General features: G+C 38.3%; 3 protein-coding genes across 10 annotated transcripts; all 3 read right to left on the bottom strand.

The window, feature by feature from the left end:
* Positions 1-85: 85 nt before the first annotated feature.
* Positions 86-2,364, bottom strand: ttc32 (tetratricopeptide repeat domain 32). The gene is made up of 3 exons (XM_078274975.1): positions 2,211-2,364; positions 1,883-2,049; positions 86-1,021 (listed from the first exon to the last, which is right to left on the bottom strand). The coding sequence occupies exons 1-3, from the start codon at positions 2,327-2,329 to the stop codon at positions 894-896; spliced, it is 414 nt and encodes a 137-aa protein (XP_078131101.1). The 5' UTR covers positions 2,330-2,364; the 3' UTR covers positions 86-893.
* A 4,896-nt stretch (positions 2,365-7,260) lies between these two features.
* Positions 7,261-13,761, bottom strand: matn3a (matrilin 3a). Of its 8 annotated transcripts, none has more exons than XM_078274968.1 (7): positions 13,460-13,761; positions 12,089-12,540; positions 10,218-10,791; positions 8,917-9,042; positions 8,395-8,493; positions 8,016-8,085; positions 7,261-7,919 (listed from the first exon to the last, which is right to left on the bottom strand). In XM_078274968.1, exons 1-6 carry the CDS (start codon positions 13,626-13,628, stop codon positions 8,030-8,032), a joined length of 1,476 nt encoding a protein of 491 aa, XP_078131094.1. In that variant the 5' UTR covers positions 13,629-13,761; the 3' UTR covers positions 7,261-7,919; positions 8,016-8,029. The 8 variants fall into 8 exon arrangements, with proteins under 8 accessions (XP_078131094.1, XP_078131093.1, XP_078131097.1 ...); XM_078274967.1 differs by having other exon boundaries at positions 10,218-10,793; positions 12,040-12,540; XM_078274971.1 differs by lacking the exon at positions 12,089-12,540 and having other exon boundaries at positions 10,218-10,793.
* Positions 13,762-14,619: 858 nt separating this feature from the next.
* On the bottom strand, positions 14,620-23,115 carry laptm4a (lysosomal protein transmembrane 4 alpha). The gene is made up of 7 exons (XM_078274860.1): positions 22,885-23,115; positions 20,817-20,937; positions 19,003-19,079; positions 17,639-17,761; positions 16,937-17,032; positions 16,507-16,605; positions 14,620-15,529 (listed from the first exon to the last, which is right to left on the bottom strand). The coding sequence occupies exons 1-7, from the start codon at positions 23,011-23,013 to the stop codon at positions 15,455-15,457; spliced, it is 720 nt and encodes a 239-aa protein (XP_078130986.1). The 5' UTR covers positions 23,014-23,115; the 3' UTR covers positions 14,620-15,454.
* Between the last annotated feature and the right edge of the window lie 155 nt (positions 23,116-23,270).

Raw genomic sequence — 23,270 nt, forward strand, 5'->3', positions numbered from 1 at the left:
TGGTCAGGGTTATTGATTAAATGCCTCTGTTTTTAAAGAAGACTGGGAAATCTCTATATGTGAAAGATAAATACACATAAATCAGTAGTGTGATAAAGCAATTTATTGTTCATATATACATTTGTGTTTGGTATCAGAAAAAAATATATATTTTAATTATACAAAAAATTTCAAAAGAGGGGCACTACCTTTCCTAAAAACCATACGCCACCTTGTAGAAAGACTTTAACTGCTTAAGACACAAAACATGTTTTTCCTTTGCAGGTAAGAGACTTCTTATCATGACTGTATGCCAACACTTGATTGTGGTTTGTTTGTAGTCACAACCCTCCTCCTAGTGTCTGCTAGATGGTCCACTAACATTTATTACTGACAGTAAAACCCAAGATCATCGTTTTACCTAGTGCGCCCGGGTCAATTAGACTGTGCTGTCCACTCACACACTTATACAATGATAGACTTTCATTTATGAGGCCATTATATTTTTTTCCAACTGGAAGAGTCTAGAGTCAGTGCAGAAAAGGAATTGTCAATGCTCTGCTTAGCAAAAACCCATATACTGTACGTCGTAACTAATCCAGTGGGATGTCTTCTTCCTTTCATGTGTTGAAACTGCAGATGTTTTTGCAGCTAGAGTTTGAGTTTCACTGGTGTCGTTGCCGGTGCAGATTGCTTTATGTTGTGTGTGATTATCTTCTCGGTTTATCTTCATGCTGATATCTTCAAATAATCAAAGTGTTAAATTTCAGATCAAATAATGATGTCTTAATTTGTTATACGACAGCTGTGCATAAATTAAAGTAAAATGACAACACTTGGCAGAATATACATATTTTCTTTAGTCACCAGATTTCAGGCTACATAAAATATGTACTCTATAATTTATGAAGCTGTCAGTATCCCCTGTTTATCTTGTGCTGCTGGTCCAGAAGTGTCTGTTGCAGGCTCACTTTGGCATCTTCAAAATCTGGATTGAGCTTTAATGCTTGCTGGAAGTCACTCTTGGCATGGTCGAAAAAACCTGTAAGGTAATAAAAAAATGAACATACATAATAAGTTTATGATTTGTAATGTACTGCTAAACTGGCTTGTTAAGAGTCAGCAGTTTTATTTTCTGGGCAGCATGAGCACGCTATCGCTATCAGAGAATACACAGCTCCATCTAGTGTCGTAAAGAAGAATACACCAAACTGACTCCACACACATACAGCATCATCAACCCACCTAATGTTTGATCTTAAAAACATGGCTATTGATTTTCAAACTGAATGTCATCTCTGATCAATATCAAATGACAGCTTGTTAACTGAACAATTAACAAGAAACAATCACTGACACCAGCATGCATTTTTTATTTTGAAAAAGATCATTTTTTGGGGCTTTTCCCTTTATTATAGTGACAGTGGATAGACATGAAAGGGGGAGAGAGATGGGGGAAGACATGCAGCAAAGGGCCGCAGCTCGGATTTGAACCCGGGCCATTGCAGGATTCAGCCAACATGGGGCGAACGCTCTAACTGGGTGCGCTAGAGGCCACCCCTCATAGGTGTTAAACTGGGTTGAGATCTGGTGACTGTGAAGGCCATCATAGGCCAGCATGTCATTAAAATCATTGTCATGCTGATCAAACATCTGCACACAAGCATCTGCATTGTTGGTATGGTTTGGTATGGATTTTGTATGTTTTTGCATCAAACAACTGACATTTAATTTACCATAAATTCCTCCATTAATATATATTTATTTCACTTTCGCCTTTTTTTAATGAAACAAAAAGGGAAAAAAATCTAACATTTATTTTAAAGGAGACCGGAAGTCACTCCGTTTGCTCGGTCAGGCTTGACGACGACAACTGTCTACTGTGTGTCCTTTGTATCCTTACCTAGTCTATAGTGGATGAGTCCTCTGTTGTAGAAAGCGGTTTCAAACCGGCTGTCAGTCTGTATTGCGGAGGTGTAGTCCTCCACTGCTTCATGAAAATCCACCCGGAGGTACTTTATCTGTCCGCGGTTGTTATAAGCAATGGCCAAATCACTGGCTTCACATTCCCTGTGGAAATATGTAAAATGACACCGAAGAAAGAGAGAAATAGAATTAACGTTAGCTAACAGTTAGCAAAAGCCGGGTCACAGAATATGGTGTAACACTTGCTCGACTACAGTGGCTGACTGTTGGCTCGTTTTACATCTCCAAAAATGAACAAAAAGTACCTGGACTGTAAGCAGGAAGAGATAAACTTTGAGTACATTTCTTCTGCCCGTTTAAAATGCTGTATTTTAAACTCAGAGTGAGCATATTCAAGTATTTGGGGATTATTATCTTTCTCCATTGGTTGAAGCGTTTTTCCAACTGCGGATGTGACGTCACGCAAGAGAACGTCCAATCACGTTTTTAGTGCATCTTAAGTAGGCGTGGCTTGTTAACGTGAGTAAATACTGTTTTTCAATTGCATCTCATATTACTTAGTTATCCCTTTGATTGTACTTACTTATATTTCATTACATATTATTCATACTCAACCCTTTCTGCATTTTTTTGTAATTTTAATAATATATCATAGATTTTTTTTTTTTTGTAATATGTATAACATAGCATAATAATCAGTACCCTGCTCTTTCATTTATATATTGCACCTCCTGTTGTTCTGTGTAAATATATATTTCTTATTTATTTGTATATTATTTATCTATTTTAATGTGTGTATTTGGATTTATAGAATATGCTATGTATATATTTATTTTACATGTATTTATTATTTTACACACAAATTTCCTTTGTGATAAATAAAGTACTACAGTATGTGTTCATTTTATTTTCATAGTAAATTAAGACTGGGAAGTCGGTTGACCAGTTCATCAAGTAAAAAGGTGCAGAGACAGACCCTTTAGTGTTGCAGCCCCATCCCTCTGGAACACCCTATTTAAAAACTCCTGAAACACCACCTGTTTACCACAGCCTACAACCTCCTTTAGCTTAGCAACAATTCTGTAAAGTGTCCTTGGGTTTCTTGAAAGGCGCTATATAAATAAAAGTTATTATTATTATTATTATTATTATTATTATTATTATTATTATTATTATTATTATTATTATTATCTAGTATCCTCATGTACCTCAGTATTATTTCACGTTTTACACATTTCTGATGTGTAAAACGTTAGAGTTTTTTTGTGACAGCAGGTGGCAGACTTGACTCAGCTCTCATTAAAACAGGGCAGTGAAGCCATCCGTGCAAGTTTAAATTATACATTGTAAACAGAGGTGGAAGAAGTATTCAAATGCTTTACTTCAGTAAAAATATTCTGTTGCAAGTAAAAGGCCTAAATTAAAAATTTTACTTAAGTAAAAGTATGTAAGTAGCATCAGGAAAATGTAAAAGTAAAAGTACTCAACGCAGAAAATCCTCACATTTTAAAGACTGTAAAGGATCCAAACAGTTCTGTGTTTAATCCCTTAATTATTTCAGCTGGACTTATGTTATATTGTTGGGTGGTTTAATTTATAATAAAACATCGTATTATATAAACTACATGTGTTTTGTGTGCAAACATTTTAATTTGTGAAGTAACTAGTAACTAAAGCTGTCAGATTAATGCAGTGGAGTAAAAAGTACAATATTTCTCTCTGAAATGTAGTGGAGTAGAGGTAGAAAGTTGTATAAAAAGAAAAGATTTAAATAAAGTACAAGTACCTCAAATTTGTACTCAAGTACAGTACTTGAGTAAATGTACTTAGTTACATTCCACCACTGATTATAAAGCATGGAATTTTATAAAATCCAGTCAGTGGCTTACTGTTTTTTGTTTTCATTTTAAAGCAAAGGATGTGATTAGAGACTCAAACATCTGTCACACCAGTGTCAGAACAGTGTGGACTCTCGCTGCAGTAAATACACAACAAGGAGGCAACCCATAAGCAAATTGGTGAGAAATTCTTAAACGATCTCCCAGGTGAAGAAGTCAACTGTCCTGGTGAAAAATAACACCTTAAGGAAGCAGAGGTTGCTCAGTACCCGTGCACTTCCCTTTTGTGGCCCATTTATCTCCAGACTGTGTAAACGAGTTGAAACAGATCAAACGGAGAGCGGTTTGACCCAGAGGAAGAGGATGTGTAGGCTGCGGGCTGTTGACACTGCCAAGAAAATGGCAATAACATCAACCTGGAAATTAAGTAAGAAAGTAAGCTGTAGGCCATTACATCACATGAATCAAGGGGTTTAAGCATCCCAAAACAGTCAGGATGTCACAAACTATAAATAAGATAAGAAAGTACACATCTCAGAATTCATTAAATACCAAGTGCTTTTTTTTATGCATTCAAATGAGACAGGATTACCTGGTTGCACTGTGTTCGTCATTAGAGGTCAGATTTGTTTATTTGAGGCCACCTAAAACTCCATGCAGCTATGGAAAGTCTTTAAAGGTTTATTTTGGCAAGGATAACCTGGACACCTGAAGCAAAGACTGTTATGTTCAGCAGCCCGGGAGCTGGCGCTTCTTCTTGCGCCCTAAATGTTGATGTTTGCTGAGAGAATTAACACAAAGTATCAAAGTCCACTTTGGTCTGGCAGAACCAGGACACACATCCATCACACACAATCCTCATCAACACTGACAGTCACACAGCACCAACACACTGCACTTTTAGCATTACAGTTCACTAGCCTACTGTCAACCTGTCTCAATGCTTTAAGTCATTTTTCAGTTCAACCAAAGACTATATATATATATGTATATATATAGTCTTTGGTTGAACTGAAATATATATATATATATACTATACCAAATAGCATCTATTTCAGTTTGGTACACCCACAGTGCACTTTAAAAACAGAATATATGCAGTTATGTTTGTACTGTAAGGAGGTAATTCCTGCTACATTTGAGGTCGGTATGATATGGCAGGAAAACAAAACAAATGCTGATCAAGATGCACATACAATGGATTTGACAAAGAACATCTCACTAGCTTTTTCCAGAGCTTTCAACCACATTTTCTTTAGCAGCTGGAGTTGATGATTACAGTACTATTTCCAAGGTCAGGAATGAACTCGTACTCAATAAAAAAAAACAGCTTATCTGATACAGAACATTTAAATATTTTAAAGTCTATTTTTGTCAGGCTCTTAATTTTCTCTGGAGACAATTTTTTTCTCTTAACAAAAATATTTCTTTATTATTTGCAAGTGAAACAAACTACAAACAAACCAGGGCATGAAAAGGCCATTTACAATTTAAAAAGGCTCATGTTTGCGCCCACATTAATGCAGTAAAATATATATTTTATCTGCTTTACCAAACACAGTTGGACTTTATTTTGTTGAATTCCTGTTGTCCCTTTTATTATAATGTTATACTTGTTATTATTAGCTATGTTCTACCTTAGTGTTAGTATCATAATATAATAAGTATTCATCTTCATATTTAGTGTACAAACATTAGAATATCAATCTTCTCATCCAACTCTTGGCAAGAAAGCAAATAAGTATTTCCCAAAATGTCAAACATTTCCTTTAATACGGACTACCCTACAGTGAAGGAATAGATTCACTGGTATTCCTCTTTTTTTATACAACGATATATGGTTATATTAAACATCCTTAGTCCATTTCTCAGCTTACTATTTGTGAGGATTGAAAACTGTTAAACTGTTTTAAGAAAATTCAAGTTTATCCTCAACTTGTCTCACTAAAAGCTTCTGACCAGGGACCCATTGCACCAACTTTCCACAAACGTTATGTCTTTTCCACTTCTCAGAGGTGTGTGAGTCCCATTCATCTTGTTCCACTGAAACACCGGTGGGCTCACCTCCCTGACCGCCCGTGTGTGTGGTAACCATGAAAGCCACTGAAATAGCGAACAAACGTAAAACAGCTGTCTGGTTAAAGAAAGGAGGGAGAGGATCCAAACCAGACTCGAGGTAAATGTTGGCATGTTGACTCTCTACCTCACCCAGACAGAGCAGACAGAGAAGCTCTGTTGTCAGCGCTGTTTCAGGCAAATAAGCCAACTCATTCCAGAGATTACATGATGACCCCTGTCTGTTGTTTTTCTGGCACCGCTGAAGGTGTACAAAAGAGATTATGGTGATAGCAGGGTAGAAAACAAATGGTGGTGTAGGAAAGTTGTTAAAAAAAAGTACCCTCCAAATTAATTTATAAACTCAGGTCAGTCAAATTAACAGCTCCGCTCAGTCGTGGGTACATTTTAGACTCTAGTCCAGCTTTATTTTGTATGTTTTAGAAAGGGTTTAGGGTTAGGAAGTGATCTTCCTCTGACCATTTTGTGAAGCCAGAGTAAATTCTATCATATTGTTAATAGAAATGTCAGAGCTCAACCGTCATGTTTACCTTTCTATATTGACACAGAAATACATATATGGCATTGAAATGTACAGTTATATAACACAGACTGTTATATAATGCCTCCTTTGTATCTACAAAAAACACATTTTAGAGCGATAGGTTGACTCTACCAAATACTTTATACAGACTGAACCTTTATCTTCATTAAGGTTTCATAAAGATACAATGTGGGATTTATCATAATAATCATTTTTTTTTATTGAAGGGAATGTATTAAGAACATTTTAGTTGAAATATTAAAACTCATCCTAAGTGCACGCTTATTAGTAGTAATAGGGGTGCGCAAAAAAATCGATTAATATTCAAATCGCGATTCAAGCTCTACCGATTCAAAATCGATTCATAGAATTCCAAAAGCCGATTCATATTTTTTAATTGTATGTCTACTGCAATCACATGGGAAAAGTAACTACATTTACATACTGTGAATCATATTTTTAATCGAGAATCGTTTTTGAATCGAATCTTGAGCCTGAAAATCGATATTGAATCAAATCGTGCACCCCTAATAGTTAATGTATTATTAAGAGAATTTTGAGTTACAATCCTTCAAACTTTCATGAAACTAATCCACATTTTTTAGTATTTCTGATCAGCACTTTTTTAAGCATTACTAGCTAGTCAATGTATTCTGTCATTACCTTTCTATATAGAAAAGGTAGTTTTCACTGTTAGTGGCAGACTCCGCCATTCCAACAATGGATTCAAATCCCTTTGCAGAATGAATTCACAGGGCTTGGTGCATGCATGTAATCCAGAGTTACAGTTTTAAATTGTTCTGGTATCAGTTTCACTGTTCAGCCTTTTCTAGCCCCATAGATTTTGTTAGAAAGTGTGATTTCACACATAATATTGTCAGTAACAAACTCAAAAAGACAACAGTGTGCACAATGACCTCCTTTGGGATTATTTTATTGTCCAATTTGTTTGCTTGGTTACGTTTCTAATTCTTAGCAAACATTATATGTCATCTCATAACATTCACAGACACAGAAGATGAACATTCCTATAACGCATGATACAACAATAAAACCTTCGACAGTAAAATTGTTGTCATAGAGAGGATATAATAAAGAAAATATGTAAAAATATGTCAAGTATTAAACATTTTACTGGTTAAATGCTTTAGAGCATAAAGACATGTGTCTATCAACATTGTTTACTAAGTAAATACAATTTGATATTTCATAAAAACTACTATATACACAATATGCAACTTTGTACAAACAGGACACAGAAAAACAATACAGTACAGGAGAAACAATAGAAATAACACTTGTTTAACATACATTATACTATGATCATAGGTGTTTAGAGAAAATAGTGTAAGTAGCTTTAAGTAGCTTGAACTGCAGTTTCAAAAATATTGCATTAACGAAAAGCACACATTCAACTGCAGATATTGTTACTCAACAGTCCACTACAGTCAGTAACTTGAGGGATATTGGTTTATGAATCACAGCTTCACTCCTTCTGTGGTTGAAGTCCATACAGTAGTTGTGGGAGGGTGGATGACAGGAACCACATGTCCAGGAAGTAAACCAGTGAACGGTCTCTGCAGAAAGTAAATAAAACAAAAGGTCAAACTGTGTCTGGTGGGTGGGCGGCTTTTACTACAAATCACCCGTAGAAAAAAGCTGTCCACTCTTACCACTGTGTCCAGCTTTAAGCGCGGCCCACCATGTTCTCCAGACGCTCGATTCTCCCAGACACATCGACTAGTGAGATCAGTCAAGGAAACTCATTTGCAAACACATTTACAGGCACAATGAAATGATGAAAACATACACAAGACACACTGTTAAATTATATCAGAATCAGAATCAGAAAAGGTTTTATTGCCAAGTACGTTTTTTAACACATACAAGGAATTTGTTTTGGTGTTGTTGGTGCACGTCACACATTCTTTAGATGGAATATTAAACATATTACAATAACATCGCCAGCAGGTAGAAATAATCAGCTTTCACCTCAGCGAAATGTGCTGTTTATAATAAAATGTCATCCGTCTGAAACAACAGGAAGGATATGCTTGGCTGTGAGCTGCTGGATGGCAGCTTGTGTCTGCTTCTGGAAAGCCAGTCTGGCTTCACATTTACAGGGATCCTCCACCACCACCGCCTTCATCTCTTCGCCGGGAGAAAGCAAATTTCACATCAGTGTAACAGATCATGCAGAGAGTGGAAAAGCACACACATTGCCACCCACTCGACTTTTTCCAACTGGGCTGCTGTTCAAGAACAAACCAAAGCATGAACGCACACTTTCCAAATATATTCTACAATATTAATTTACCATTGCCATTTTGCCACAACAATAATGCAATACTAGTGAATCAATTCTATAATATTACCCGATAATTGTCCAACAAATGCTACAGCCAACAGTGAATTGTATAGTCAGGAATTTTGCACCAGTTGGTTGCGATGTTGTGAAGCCCTGCTTATAGGCCAAGCATACTGCTTTGAAAGCTTTTACACATCCTTTTAGCAGCATTAATATCAGAGTAAAAAATCACATTTGCTGCAGGAATTCACACAGTATGTTCTTACGTTTCAGGGAACATGTTTTCTTGTCCGCATTCAAGATATAATCATTCCGGCACTGGCAGTAATAAGAGGCATTGCTGTTGACACATATGTGTTCGCAGTCATGTCCCATGGCACAGGGGTCCAGACCTGGAATAAGCCGGGGTTAAGGGATGGCGCTGTCAAGATGGCAGCATAGGTACAGTTTCATGTGCAGGCATACAGTAAACTAAAGGTAGGCAGTTTGTGATAAGAAAGTAAGGTGGCTGCAAAAATCCACTAAATCAGTCTTTCTAATGTTGACAAAAAGAAGTAAAATCAGCTATTTCTGATTCAATTTCTGATATACTGTATATTTTGCTTGTATGAGTTCAAAAAATTCTATTTGCAAGCTTTTCCTGTGTGTTTGTACTTGACCACATGTCGCTTGTGGTGGAAAACTTGATCCGTTCATACACCTTCACCACATCTCAGCCAAGGTCATTTGCGAACTGCTTAGCTTCACTGTGTGTTGGACAACACAGGTAAAATCACAGAACCCTGAAGTTCAACAGTAATGACAGTTACATGAACAAATTATTTCACAAGTACCAGGAGGACAAGACAAACATCAGACAGTAAAATGAAGAAAACTTTACAGGAGAACCTAATTTTTCCAAATCTTGTACAGTAGTCTTGTACAGTAGTGAATCAAAATCAAGCCATTCAAATAACTTATTGTGATCAGTGAATTACCTCAGATTATTGACATTTTCACACATTTCACCAGCAAGAAAGAGTTCTATGCATGTAGACAAGTGTATTATATGTATGTTGTTTTATGTCAGAAGAAAGCCAAACCATATAAAGAATAAAGTCTATGTACGTGTCCATATTTAAGTGTATTTCGGTCATAATTGCATTAGTTTGGATGCTGTCTTTTCCAGATTGGTTTGAAAAAATGAGGTTCTACTGTGCGTTTAAATCATTTCAAATAAAAAGGGATAAATTCAAAGCAATCAACATAATGATGCTTTGAATGCAAAATAAATTACTAACAATCACCATGTAGATTTTAAAAAGAAGCTGAAAGTTTAGGGCTGCACAGCCCAAATATTTTAGTTTAACTTGGCAACTACAAGCAGGTTCTAGTGCCGACATCTGCAGTCCATGTGGGGGTTAAGAGCATCTGGTATTTTTCCTCATGAATTTAAATTCACCAATAACACAGTAAATGATCCATAATCTGCAACAAAACCCCCTGTAGACTGTAGGTGCCCCTTACAGAGGAACTAGAACCAGGGTTAATGCTGGAAAAAAAGGTCTCACGGGTCTCTTTGTCCTACCGCACAGTGTCTTCCTGAACTTTGAGGTGAGCTTCTCGATAACGCCGTAGGTCTCCACATAGAAGACGTGGTCCTCCAGAGGGATGCTGGCCATCAGCTGCAGGGAGCGCATGTCAGCTCGGTCCACTCCGACAGCATAGATCTCGATGCCTGAAGCCCGAGCTGCAGCAGACACCTCCTCCACCTGGTCCTGGGGTCTCCCGTCTGTCACAATGATGGCCACTTTGGTGATTTTCCTGGAGCGAGGCCGGGCTCCAGACTCCTCGGTGAAGGCTTCATTCACTGCGGTCTTGATGGCGAGGCCCGTCATGGTGCCGGCCGCCAAGGGCTCAATGTGGGAGATGGCTTTCTTCATGTCGGGTTTGTTGAAGTGGCTTTTGAGGAGGAACTCGATCTTGACCGTGCTGGCGTAGTTGACCACAGCCACTCTGGTGGCGTCCGAGCCAACGTCCAACGTGTCGACCATGTCTGCCAGGAATATCTTCACCTTCTCAAACTCACCAGGACGCACACTGCGAGAACTGTCAATGATAAAGACCAGGTCCAGGGGACGGCTCCTACACTGAGAGTCTGTCTCTGGTGATCAACCAAACCATGGCATGATTAAGTCCATTTCATACTAAAAAAAACCCAGTTCATTATTCAGACAAACATTCAAGCTTGTTGGTTAAACTGTCACAGTGAGAACAAAATACAGAACACTTTGGGATACACAACACACATTCCCATGGTAACAAAAGGAAACTGTTGTGCATCACTGCAGTGGTAAAAATAAAAGCTTGTGGTTGTGGTGAAATGATATAGTATGCCATAAAACACACTGTATCATTTCAGTGTTTCAACAGTCCATCAGAGACATATCATCGGACTTATCCTTTCATCTCATTTCCCTGAATGAAAAGGATGCTGATGGCCACACATAAAAAGTGACATCACACCTAAAGATAGAGACAGTGTTAGGAGCCCTGCCTGCCCAATCACATACACATAGGCCTACTGTATACTAAACTACACTTCTGCAGTTTAGTGTAAGATCCTCTGTGCTTTTTCAAATCAAAAATATTTCATTTCAAACAATGAGTTTTAGCTTTGTATCATTTTAAACTTCAAATGCATGTTTCAAATCGGCCTGTTTTTTTGTTTTTTTTTAGCTTTTAGTTTCTAGACATCTTAATCTCTGTCCTCCTGTCATAAATTCAGAAATGATGAAAGCTACTTATTTTGTCTCCTACCACTAAAATAGCCTATATAAATATTCAATTATATTACTTTTAAATAAAATGGCATCTGCTTTAAAGGAATAGTTTGTCATTTTGGGAAATGCACTTATTGACTTTATTGACAGCCAGCAGCCGCTTAGTTTAGCTTAGCTTAGCACAAAGACTGGAGACACACTAATATTGCAACAATCATATATGACACACAAAAAACAGACAAATCGAATTTCTCTATTCAAAACAATTACATTCATGTATTTGTATTTATTGAATGGGATGCTTGAACGCCTGATATAAAGGCAATGTTTCCACATTAAGTTGTTCTAGATTAAGTGGTAATTATTTACTTTAGAGGAGCTGGTAGATGGATTTTTTTGTTTCCTTTGTTTCGCCTGCTGGCTAGCTTTATATTTAACAGTCAGATTTGAGAGTGGTGTGATTTTCTCATCACACTCTTAGCAAGTCTATATATTCCTTTAAAATGACATCTGCTTGAAGTAGCGTTTGCATATTTCTATTCTTTCTCAGAGCGAAAGCAAACAGATCTGACCTGGAAAGCATTGAGAATTTGGGTTGGAAAGCAAACCTGACTGGTAATATTCTACCTGTCTCCACAGGACTGACGGTGGTGATGAAGCCGCTTTGGGTACTGACCGGTAGCGTCACAGGAGCCGTGGTCTGCACTGGCAGCACAGTGGTCACCACCACTGGCAGGATGGTTGTCACTGGTGCTACTGTAGTTGCTGGCAGAGGCTCTGGCTCTGGTAGAGTTGGAGTGACGGTAGGAAGGTGTACCACAGGTGCTGTTGGTAGAGTTGTGTCTGACTTTGTTGGACATCGACCTTTTAATTTATAAGGGAATGGGCCTTTGAGCCTCTGATGGGGATAGTGAGCTACTGGTGGAGATAGCCCTTTGTATATGTAGTGCATTTGTGGTGCAACTGGCCCTTTGAATCTGTGGTGATAGGGCGGCATGGGGACTGAGGGCCTGTGGTAAGTCACTGGAGGAAACAGAGGCATAGGTTGATACACTACCGGTGGAGGGATCCTTGGTGGCTGGTAGTGGTAGTGATACCCTCCTCTATACGTGTAATCACTTCTGTGAACTACAGGGCCACCAGAAAGGAAAAGTGATAGAGAACATAAGTAGGTTGAAAGTACAGGAAAGGTGTGTAAGTTGACATTGTAAAGTTATACAACAACAACAACAACAACAACAACAGACGGACACATTATTAGTTGAAGCATGAGTGTAAATTCAGCCACCTGGGTTGTTTGCAACAAGCTGGGATTATCCTGTTCTATAACGCTTGTGAAACACCCAGTCAGGAATTTCACATGTTCATGCATGTTGTGTGTTGTGTTGTGTGTGTGTCAAAATTTCAAGGGACATAAGATGACTCTGGAATGTCGTGAGATGATTATTGGAGAAGAAGAAGAAAAAGTTATGCAATGCAAATCTGTGTTCATATGTTTTTTGTCTTTTCTCAACTATTTGATATTTATATTGTTAAATGTTGAAGAGTTTTACCTCTTTGGGCCTAAAGTTATTTAAATGAAAGCAGCTTAGAAGTTTAGAAGGGAATTGTTTTTTTTGGTGAACTGCTAACAACTCAAGATATGCTTGTAGCAAGTAACAGGGAGGATAAGTAGATACTGCTTTATTATAAGGGGTCACAAGCCAAATCTATGGTTTTATTTGTAGCAATGCAATGTATTTAATAAGCTTATATGCTTAAAAAAGTTAAATCTTAATTTGAAAAGTAACCAGTAACCACAGCTGTCAAATAAACGTAAAAAGTGCAATATCTCTCAATGAAATGTAGTGAAGTATAAAGTAATATACAAGCAGCCTACCTCAGACCTGTGAATGTAGGCTACTTAATTACTTTCCACCACTGGTGTTTTTATACTGCTGCTACTTTTACTTCAATAAAATACACTTCTTCCACCACTGTTGGAAAGTACCAACTAAAACTGTCTATCAGAAAAAGTATTTCAAATACGAGTATAAGTCAAACTTACTTGAGGGATCCAGGGTCCTTAACGGTGGTCGGCCATTATTTCTGGTTTGCGCGTAGCTTTGTGCGGCGATCAGCTGAGGATCCCCCGCATTGAGCTGGTATGTGGCCAGAACATCAGACAGCAGCAGCGAAGCGCAGAACAAGAGGCTCCAGAGGAAAGACTTCATCATTATCTGTATGCAGAGTCCTCCGGTGGTCTGCCCTGTGCCTGCTCTGTCTCAGAGGGTGCTGCTCAGCTCAGCAGGGGTCTGACCGCCTCCATATATGAGGGGCTCCCAGTCCGACGCGTCAAACCGTCTGCCCAATCCAAGGCTGGGACATGACCTCCAGGCCACCGTAAAAGACGGTATGGAGGACGTTATTGAAAACGATCGAAATATCTGTCCCTTTATATCGATGTTTTTTCCCCCTCTGCATATCCAATTTGCTTCAGAACCGAAGCTAGGATTTCACTGATTTGTAAGGATGTTTTAGATCACGAGTCCCCCAAACGCACCACTTTCCACTGCCAAAAAGGCTTCCAATTAGATTTTCATACTTTATTAATTCAGTGAACTGTTCAATAATACTTAAATACATACATTCATTTACACCATGAAGGTCTAAATTGTGTTTCAAAGCATTCCCCACACTGCCAGGAATGCTTGGTAAAGAAATGCTGAACTTTGTATTTGTAAATGTGTAAATTAGTCAAATTGTAAAATCTTGAGTTGTATCACAGAATGTAACCTGCCCCAAACAGCTAAACCCCCAAATTCACTACATAAATAAAAATATTAAAGGACCCATTTTTGATAAGGAGCACTAGTTCAAGCAACACCTGATCTTCTGGTTCATATTGTAAGTCATTAGGTACAATTAAGTCTTTTAGCAACACAATATTGTAGGTCCATAATTTGGTGAAAAGGTTGACAACACAAAGTTTAAAAAAAACAACAAATTCAAATCAAATGCGTTACTGTTTGTATGGAATATTTCCATGACAACTGTGCAGACTCAATCTGCTGATTAACATGTGAGTAATTGAAAGCTCCTCAACAACTAGAAGCCTGTCTGAGTTTGAGGTAGGATTGTTTCTCACATACACCCGTTTGCTATTAATCTCTTTTGAATTTACTTCAGCATATTGGACATGAACAAAAGATTCATGAAGATATAAAATGTTTTGAAACGTTTATTGAAGTCAAAAGTATTTCTGCTAGGATAAAATCATATTACCAGTAAAGTAATGAGGAGGATGTCGATAAGCATGCAACTATTAATGTTCACAAGATTGCTCCAGATGTCAGGTGAGAGAGAAGCAGAGAAAATGATCCATCATCTGTCTCTCAGTCTCAGCTGAGAAACAATTCACTAGCTTTGCTAACACGCAGCAGAGAGTGATGAAAATGTCAAGGGTGGCGGTGAACTGAACCACAGCAAAGCTAAATAAATAACAGATGCAAAAGTGCTACAGAATCCATTCATGACTGAGATGGAATAGTCTAGATCTTAATAAGTAGGGGGAAAAGTAACACAATTAAACAATAAGAGCTATAATAAGTGGATTGTCATAATAGTTTGTTTTTACACGTCATATATCAATCTATAGATAGGATGGTGCTGGATTGATGATAGCATTTCAAGCAATTACATTTTTACATTTATCCCTTTTACTAAGACTTAAAAAAAAAAAAAAAAAGGCCAGAGGGGGGGGGGGGGTGGGCTGGAAGCTTCCGTTGCTTTTCAAACATCACATTCATTCATTCATTCATTCATTCATTCATTTCACACAGATTTCAGTTCCAACTTTCTCCTCTCACACCTCCATGATGCTTTACAGATGCTCTGTAGAAATACAGAGGGTAGGGATGAATAAAACATTATCAGTGAACTTACACATACACAAGTAGGTCAGGGGTGTTCAGAAAGGTTTAGTGAGGGAAGGTAGGAATGCATATGGTGGTGTGTGGGTGTCTGTGCATGTGTGTGTGTGTTTTGGCAACAGGGCTGGTGCTTAAGCAGGCATGTAAGGGGGAGGTGGCTCCTTCTCTGGCATCTTCATTGCCATCTCATAGGTGGGCAGGATGTACTGGAGAGGAAAGAAAGAAAACAAAACTTTAAAAATCATAAAAGGCCTATATCAAGATTTTTAACAATATATATAATATAACATTTAGGTTCGACATAAAACAGTGATGTTTCGGAGCAAAGAAGTCTAGATGCACACAGATCAGAAGAGTGTGTGGGTGCAGATTAGGGCTGCAACTAACGATTATTTTCATAATGGAGTAATCTGCTGAATTATTCTGCCACAATTTCGATGGTCAAGTAATGGTCTGAAGTCATTTTTTGAACAGAAATGAGGGAAATTAACTGGTTTTAGCTTCTCAAATTCGAACGTTTGCTGGTTTTCTTTGTCTTCTATGATAGTAAACGTGCTGGTTTTGGGCTGTTGGTCGGACAAAACTAGTAATTTAATTTGCGGCAACTTGGGCTTTGGGAAATTGTGAACAAAAACTAATTATAAAAATGTTGGGATTTATAGACCAAACAATTAATTGATTCATTGACAAAATAACAGGCAGACAAATTGATAACGGGGGTCATTTTATAGTTTCAACCTTAATCCTGAGTTTACTTCACCACAAGATGACTTAGTTTAGTGTAAACATCAGTAAAGTGTGTACTCTTGCAACAGTAAAACTCAACTTTTTAATGTGCGAGAAAATTCTGAAACATTTAAACCTCTTTTATAAAAGCAGATTTGGAAAACTGGAAGTAATGAGTCTAACATCTTATAATATAAATCTTTAGCTGGCAATAAATGTTTTTTTCCCCTGACAAGGTAAACATAAATGCATAAAGTGTTAGTTAATACACTAACACTTTTTGTGTTAGTGTCCCCTTTTGGCTTCTCAGACTGTCAATGTGTGGAAGGCATGCCACCTGCTGGCTTCACTTAAGCATTACATATTGCTGCATCTGACAGTATCAACTGTGTTTTTGTGACAAGGGATACTACTCATAAAACGGTCAATTCCAGAGTAACTCAAACAGCTTGCATACCTGGGGAGGGGTCTCAAAGGCCGGGTAGACAGCAATCTCTGGCATGTTCCTGTTGTTGATGTACTTGTAGCAGTTCCACACACAGTTGATCAGGTAAGACTGGAAAGCAAAGATAAGTATTTTGGATTTTATGGTTTAATCGGGCTGTGTGACTCGACAGTCAAACACTTTCAATTCCTCAACTCATTACACCACAATGTCTCTTTTCCCCATTTAAATACGCCTGGAGAAATCTAAATAGGACAGATGGAGAGTAGTTGGTAAACGGCGCTATGCTAGCTGTGTTTACCATGTCTTACACTCACCCTTTTACTGAATCCGCAGACATGCAACTAATATCCATTCATCATACCATATTCGATTTATTTTTATATTAGTTTGCTTTAGAAGGATATAAGTTAAATGAACATGAATAAGCAATCATTTTTACCTTGAGGATGATGAGGAAGGCGAAGAAGACCAGCACAAAGAGCAGCAGGCAGCTGGAGTCCAGAGAGAGAAGGTTGTCTTTGTACGGGAAATCCGGCTGAGGAAGACAAGAACAGACGTCAGATAATCAATAAGACCTTTTTATACTTATTCAACTCACATCGCCATCGTTACCATGCAATCCGTAAAAAAAAAAAAAAAGCAGTTGTAACAGTGACATGTTATAGGTGGGACTTTTTCAGTATTTGTTGAAAAATATATTAGATCGAGTGTTTGTATTTGATTTTTCCTGAAAAGAAATCAAGTTACACAAAATACAATTAATGGAAATTGTGCAAACAGACTAGTTTATCGGTTAACGATTTTCCTAATTACTTTAAAAAGGGACTCTGACTTGACAGCAGCTCATTTGCTTTTTCCACATTTCTCTCTTTTTCTATGAGCGTGGAATCTTATTTTATTATATTACTTAAATGCCAACAGTGTGCTTTAGTAGGAGGAAATAAAAGATTGACATTAAAATACCTTCACTCCTTTACATAAAGCTTAGTATTTGTTTGGTAAAAATGAGAACAATGAGGTGTAGCTATAGACACTGTATTCTGTTGCCTGTGTTGTCAGGGTCCTCTATTGTAAAATAAACATGGGAGCTCATAATGTCAACTGGATCAGACGGTGGACTGGTAGGACTGTTGGCACTGACCAGCTGGTCCAGATAGTCCTTGATCCTGGGTAGGTAGGTGAGAGAACTGATGGCCACCAGGCAGCTCAGAGCAAAGTCAAACAGCTGGTAGCAGAAAAATGGGATGAGCCAGCCGTCACGATGCTAAGGAAAACAATTACAGGTGAGTCATGTTAAACTCATCAGTTAGGCAGATCCTGTTTTGAGGTCATTGTGTACAAGGAGGACCATGTTGCATTTTTTCCAACCTTATGTCAATATGTCTGAGATTAACATGCTTACACACATCTATCATATCCAGTGGGTAGGCTCTTTTGCTTCTACACATTCCACAGATGAGGATGCATCCACAGCCTGAGCAGCAACCAGAAACACTACCGTTTTCAATGTTTTAAAGTGTGTTCCAATTCTAAATTTCTAACCTTGGTTTTCTTGGCTTACATGTCTAATTAGTTTTCCTGGATTGAAAAGATTTTTCCTTCAGCTCAGGCTGTGGCTGCATCATCATATGTGGTTTGGGGAATATAAAAAAGAGCCTGCCTACAGAGACAGGGAGTGCTGACATTGTAACTGTGTATATTAAGCACGTCTTACTGTAAAAGACTTGGGGAAGGTTGAAAATCAGCAAAGCGGTCCTTTAATTGAGTCACATTACAAGAATCTCTACAGGGATTCTAGTTTTTTTTTTTTTTTCTATCAAAAGCACAGTATACTCATTCTTATACTCCTACTCTCCATTCCTACATTATGTAGCAATGTTCTGAATAGCTTTGGTATAGTTATAATGGTTCAAACATTTAAGGTATTTAATTGGGACACTACAGCAACCACGGCTCCGCGCCGCCACACTGTACTGTATTGGAAAAACGGTTTTATACTACTGTTGTCTGGGAGCATGTACTTGCACAGCTAAAGCATAACTCTTGCATAGACTGTGACTGAGCAGCCAGCCTGCAGATACACACTTTAACTGTGCAGTCATAGCAACTAGCAGCTTAAAGCAGGGCCACGTCAAAAGGCTATCAAACCTGTCAGTCTTGATGCCATCAGGCAGCCCTGTGAGGTAAAGATGACAGGCAGTGAGAACATAGCATTGTTCGCTACACTACCACTGCATCGGGATTCTTTTTTTTAACATCCAGCTAAAATGTACTAGAGTAAAAAAAACAAACAGGGGAGGGTGCTTTGGTATTTCGTGTAACGTCTTGCTTACTGCTTAACTCTTGTGCTATTATTATACAACTTGAAAGCAATGTTTTTTTTTTTTTATGCATGCACATTCTGGGATTACATATTAGCATAAGAAACAATGACAGCACTTTAAATTAAGTCCATGCTGTCAAAAGAGAATTAAAAATGACACCATATCCACTGTGCAGACTTACAGTAATGGCTCCATACACCATCATGGCACTGATAGTGAGCATCAGCAGAGAGATGGCAAATCCAACACAGGCATTCTCTGTATAAGGAAAATGTGAGAATAAATAAATGCAGGGATTGATTTATCACATTAACCATTACTGTATGTATATATCTGTGTGTGTGTGTGTGTGTGTGTGTGTGTGAATGTATATTCGCCTGCTCTCTTTGAAGCAGCAGTGATTTACATACAGTGTAAGTGAACAGTCTCCAGGGCTTCTCTCTTTCCAGCTAACTGTGTTAAAGACCAGGAAGCATTAAGCCTCTCCCTCTCAGCTGCGTAGCGTCGGTAAATACACAATGAAACTCAGCCCGGGATAATTAAAAGGCCTGCCTTTCATATCCTCACATCCTCATATCACTCAGTCTCTCGCTTCCTCAAACTGTTCTGCCTGTTGCACTGGAGAGACGATGCTGGTGAGAAAGCTACTGCAGCAATGCGGTCCGAAGACATTTCTTTGTTATTCAGTAGCTCAAGCAGAACAACTTGAGCATCAATATATGAAACGGTCAGAGGACTGTCTGGAGCATCAAAAAAACAAATTTTAAGATATTCTGTTCACTTTCAAAAAGAGGGGCAGAAAATTGGAGATTTGGAGAACCTGCAGGGTTCATGCAATACTTTTCCATGACCTTTTGGCAAATTTCCATGACTATGTATTCCTGAAAATGTCAGTCGACATTATACAATAAGAATACAAATCTCTGTTAAAGTTTACCCTCAGAGGTTTAACAATAAAATGACTGACAATTTATGTGATTCATAGTGGGTCGTAATATCACTCCCCGAATAGAACGGTGAGGTTAGGACGACGTGAAATACATTTATTAATTACATATTATTATGCTGTGTTAAAAAAAAAAAAAATTCCATGACTTTTCCAAAACTTTCTGGGTCTTTTTATGTTTCCAAAAATTTGCATTTTTCAAATTCCATAACTTTTCCAGGTTTTTCCAAAACGTATGAACCCTGAACCTGCCACCAGAGAATATTTGGCATTTTGTAGTTTAGTAAAATACATTTAAAGACAAATACTCAGCTTAATCCAAACTAAACACCAGAGACCATGTTATCTTTGTATTAGTTAAACGACTTTTAAACATGGCCTGGAATAAAACGAGTGCAGCCTTATGAAGCTGCACTTATATACCAACATTGCCTCTGCAGGCTGTACACAACCTCCACTGCTCTGTGTGCTGGCATGAGCCTGCTGTGGGAAGGTCAACCCACCATGGTTGTTTCCCCTGCTCTCCCGCTGAGTCACCATTTCAGAAAAATTAAGAAGCCTTCACCAAGCCAAACCAACAAAACAACCGCCAGCTAGAAAGAAAAGGCACTCTGGTAGCCCTGCCAGCTCTGCCCTGGCACATACAAACAAATACCTTGGACAGACATAAATCCATGAAGAAAACAAAGGAACAACCGCAGGGACATGACACCAATAAAAACATTTTCAGACATGTACACAGCACAGCAGTGATCGGTTATCCTTATGGGTTGTTTTGTTTTGCAGTCAGTGGGGGAGTTGTGCTCCCGTGGAAGATGAATCACATGTTCAACCTCAGCGTAACTGCTGCTCATCTGTTAGTGAAAAAAAAGCAGCTATACACTTCTAACTCCGGTGCAGAGAATTTTTTTTTTTTTTTTCTTCTGCGGTTTCAGTGGGAAAATCATGACAGAATGCGTTTGGTGTGTTAATGTTTGATAAACTCAATACAATTTCCAATGCAGTTTGTTAGCTTTTACAGTAATTCTTATGTAGATTTCACTGCTTACCAGACATCCTGTCAGAGGCAAAGTAATGGTCAATGACCTCATACTGCAAGTCAATAGTGGGCACGTTCTCGGGGTGGGTCACAGCTACAGTCAGCAGGATGCCCATCAACAGATTGACTACCTGAGGAGAGAAAGGAGAAAAAAAGAAAGCAGTACTTTTACATGTTATAGCACATCACTTACAACATTTTGGAATATGTTTTAGATTGAATTCCTCCCTTAAAGTCAGCCATTGGTTTCAGTTCATGTTAATATTGTGGGGTAGTCAACTTGGCTGCTCAAGCATTCAAGCCACTGAGAGGCCTTTCATTCACAAGATACAGTTGGTACTGTGAAGAAGACATTATACATGCTGGCGTGAACGGAAACTACTGGTTGTCTGGATGGAAGAAAATAAAGTTATTATATGCTATGAAAAACAGTTGGCAATGTTGTAAAATGTAATCGGAAGTTATTGTGGTATACTAAAAATAAGTGGGACTACTCGTTTATTGAGAAACTAGCGTTTGAGAGGTGGAACTAAAAACTAACAAGCTGGAACAAGAACATCCTAAACAAAACAACACGCCAATTGTTAGACCAAAATCGTATCTACAACTCGATGTAGGGCGGATTTAACGGCAGAGAAGTCTTGTTAAGTGCTTGTGTTTATCAGTTTATGGGTTCTGATGAATTCAAGGAGAAGAGAGTTGGGAAAGCATAACATTTATTAGTGAGATGCAATCTTGATAATTTAGGTGAAGAGAACATAATAATTCAAGTCAAATTGGTACAACTGCAGAAACTTGTACTGTACACTTGTACAGACAGACTAGAGGAAGCAGCCTGATCAGCCTGACCATCAAGTATCATAATTATAACTGTAATATTATATTTCAGCAATTGTGTTCTCCGTGTTGCCATTTCAGAAAAGGTCTTGCACACCATAAAGTCTTTTTAGCAGTCACAAATATGATCAAAAACTCTTGACTCTTTAAAATATATTCGCTTTGCTTGAAGGTCTGAGGACCGAAATCAAATGAATGAGTACAAGTGATGAACAGTGTGTGGGATTCTTTGTTTGCTTCCCAGCAATTGTGTTTTGCTTTTGTTTCATTTTTGTATTTATATTATTTTTTCTTCATTGTTCTCCGAGTGGCTTCAAACCAAAGTGATAAACACAGTGAAATGAATAAATATTCCCAAGAATTTTCAATTATTATTTGAATATGTAGATTTCTGTTTGTAATCCATTGAGCCTCTTTACATTATACCAGCAAACGATTTTCAGTTTCCTTGTGTGTTGCAGCATGTTTGACATTTCGTGGAAATAGAGCAACGCGGCTCATGGGTTTATACGAGTCAAGTAACGTTATTGTCCAGCTAGTTGAGGATTTTGAAATGCAACCAAATCCAGGAACATATGTTATGTGACGTGGTAAAAACGAGAGGGAGAATTAGTTAAGCTGTGAGTTATATGAAAGTGCTGCAGGAACGAGAAATACCGTATAAAACATAAATGAGATTAAAACCTGCGTCCCTTTCTAGCAAATAAGCTGTTACTGTGGATTCATTCATAGTCAAGCTTGTTATGATTTGACAACACAGTTAACGTTAGTTACGTTAGTAAGTCAGCGTAATGTCGGCTAGCTTGCGCTAACGTGCCACATAACGTTAAGTCAAAATGTCACATATTTTAACCCTTCTGAACCCAATCGGGTGCTGGTAGCCAGCAGGTATCTGCTACTTGTCTTTGTGTCAACTGCATTTTCAAGATTGGGCAAGTTGTATCGATAGAAACAGTTAGCTAGCTAGCTAGGTTTGTCTAACCCTTGACCAAACCTGAAATTATAGCAGGCTAATGCTAACGCTATAGAGTTCCGTCAACTCGGCATATAACGGCTGTTTTAAAATGGTCGAAAGTAGCGCCTAGCTAGCTAACATGGGATCTGCCGCCAACAGTCATTATAACCACATTAAGACAATCTGGTTGGCATTCATTATATAGCACGTATATTAGTAAACTTAAAACAGTTGATAGGCAATGCTAGCTAGCATTGGCTTGTCCCCCATCAACCATTTTACGTACCATGTACCATGTTCCCAGGATGATGGTCCCCGTCCGGACATGGCAACATCCACAACACCTGGTGGTGTACAATCTGTCTCGACTTGGTTTAAAATGATGCATGTCCTCCACAAGCGTAGGAAGAAACATCGGGAGAGCTTGTCGTGGCGGAAAATAATCTTCGCAGCATCAACAGCCAGCGAACGAACGAACACTGAGGAACGCCCACCACTTCCCCTGACAACCTGCGCGACACCGCGGATAAAAACAGACGCTCTGACGGGCAGTAAGAGGCGGGACCAGAGGCCTTTGACAGACAGGAGTTTAAACCAATTGGCTTCAGGCCAGGTTAGAGCTAGGTGATACAAAAAAATCAATGTATTTTATATTGTATGTAGTTTAACAAA

This window comes from Sander vitreus, chromosome 18 (assembly GCF_031162955.1).
Source record: "Sander vitreus isolate 19-12246 chromosome 18, sanVit1, whole genome shotgun sequence".
Taxonomy (NCBI): domain Eukaryota; kingdom Metazoa; phylum Chordata; class Actinopteri; order Perciformes; family Percidae; genus Sander; species Sander vitreus.

Excerpts from the sequence above, each read along its gene's own strand:
- matn3a (XM_078274967.1), bottom strand. The coding sequence starts at position 13,628 with ATGATGAAGTCTTTCCTCTGGAGCCTCTTGTTCTGCGCTTCGCTGCTG. Across the intron at positions 9,043-10,217 it reads GTTCAGGAAGACACTGTGCG|GTCTGGACCCCTGTGCCATG; the intron begins GTAGGACAAAGA and ends GGCTTATTCCAG. Across the intron at positions 8,086-8,394 it reads CCAGCAGCTCACAGCCAAGC|TAGTCGATGTGTCTGGGAGA; the intron begins ATATCCTTCCTG and ends GACTGATCTCAC.
- laptm4a (XM_078274860.1), bottom strand. The coding sequence starts at position 23,013 with ATGTTTCTTCCTACGCTTGTGGAGGACATGCATCATTTTAAACCAAGT. Across the intron at positions 20,938-22,884 it reads TCCTGGGAACATGGTACATG|GTAGTCAATCTGTTGATGGG; the intron begins GTACGTAAAATG and ends TTCTCTCCTCAG. Across the intron at positions 17,033-17,638 it reads AGGACTATCTGGACCAGCTG|CCGGATTTCCCGTACAAAGA; the intron begins GTCAGTGCCAAC and ends TGTCTTCCTCAG.
- ttc32 (XM_078274975.1), bottom strand. The coding sequence starts at position 2,329 with ATGGAGAAAGATAATAATCCCCAAATACTTGAATATGCTCACTCTGAG. Across the intron at positions 2,050-2,210 it reads TCTTCCTGCTTACAGTCCAG|GGAATGTGAAGCCAGTGATT; the intron begins GTACTTTTTGTT and ends ATATTTCCACAG. Across the intron at positions 1,022-1,882 it reads ACTCATCCACTATAGACTAG|GTTTTTTCGACCATGCCAAG; the intron begins GTAAGGATACAA and ends ATTACCTTACAG.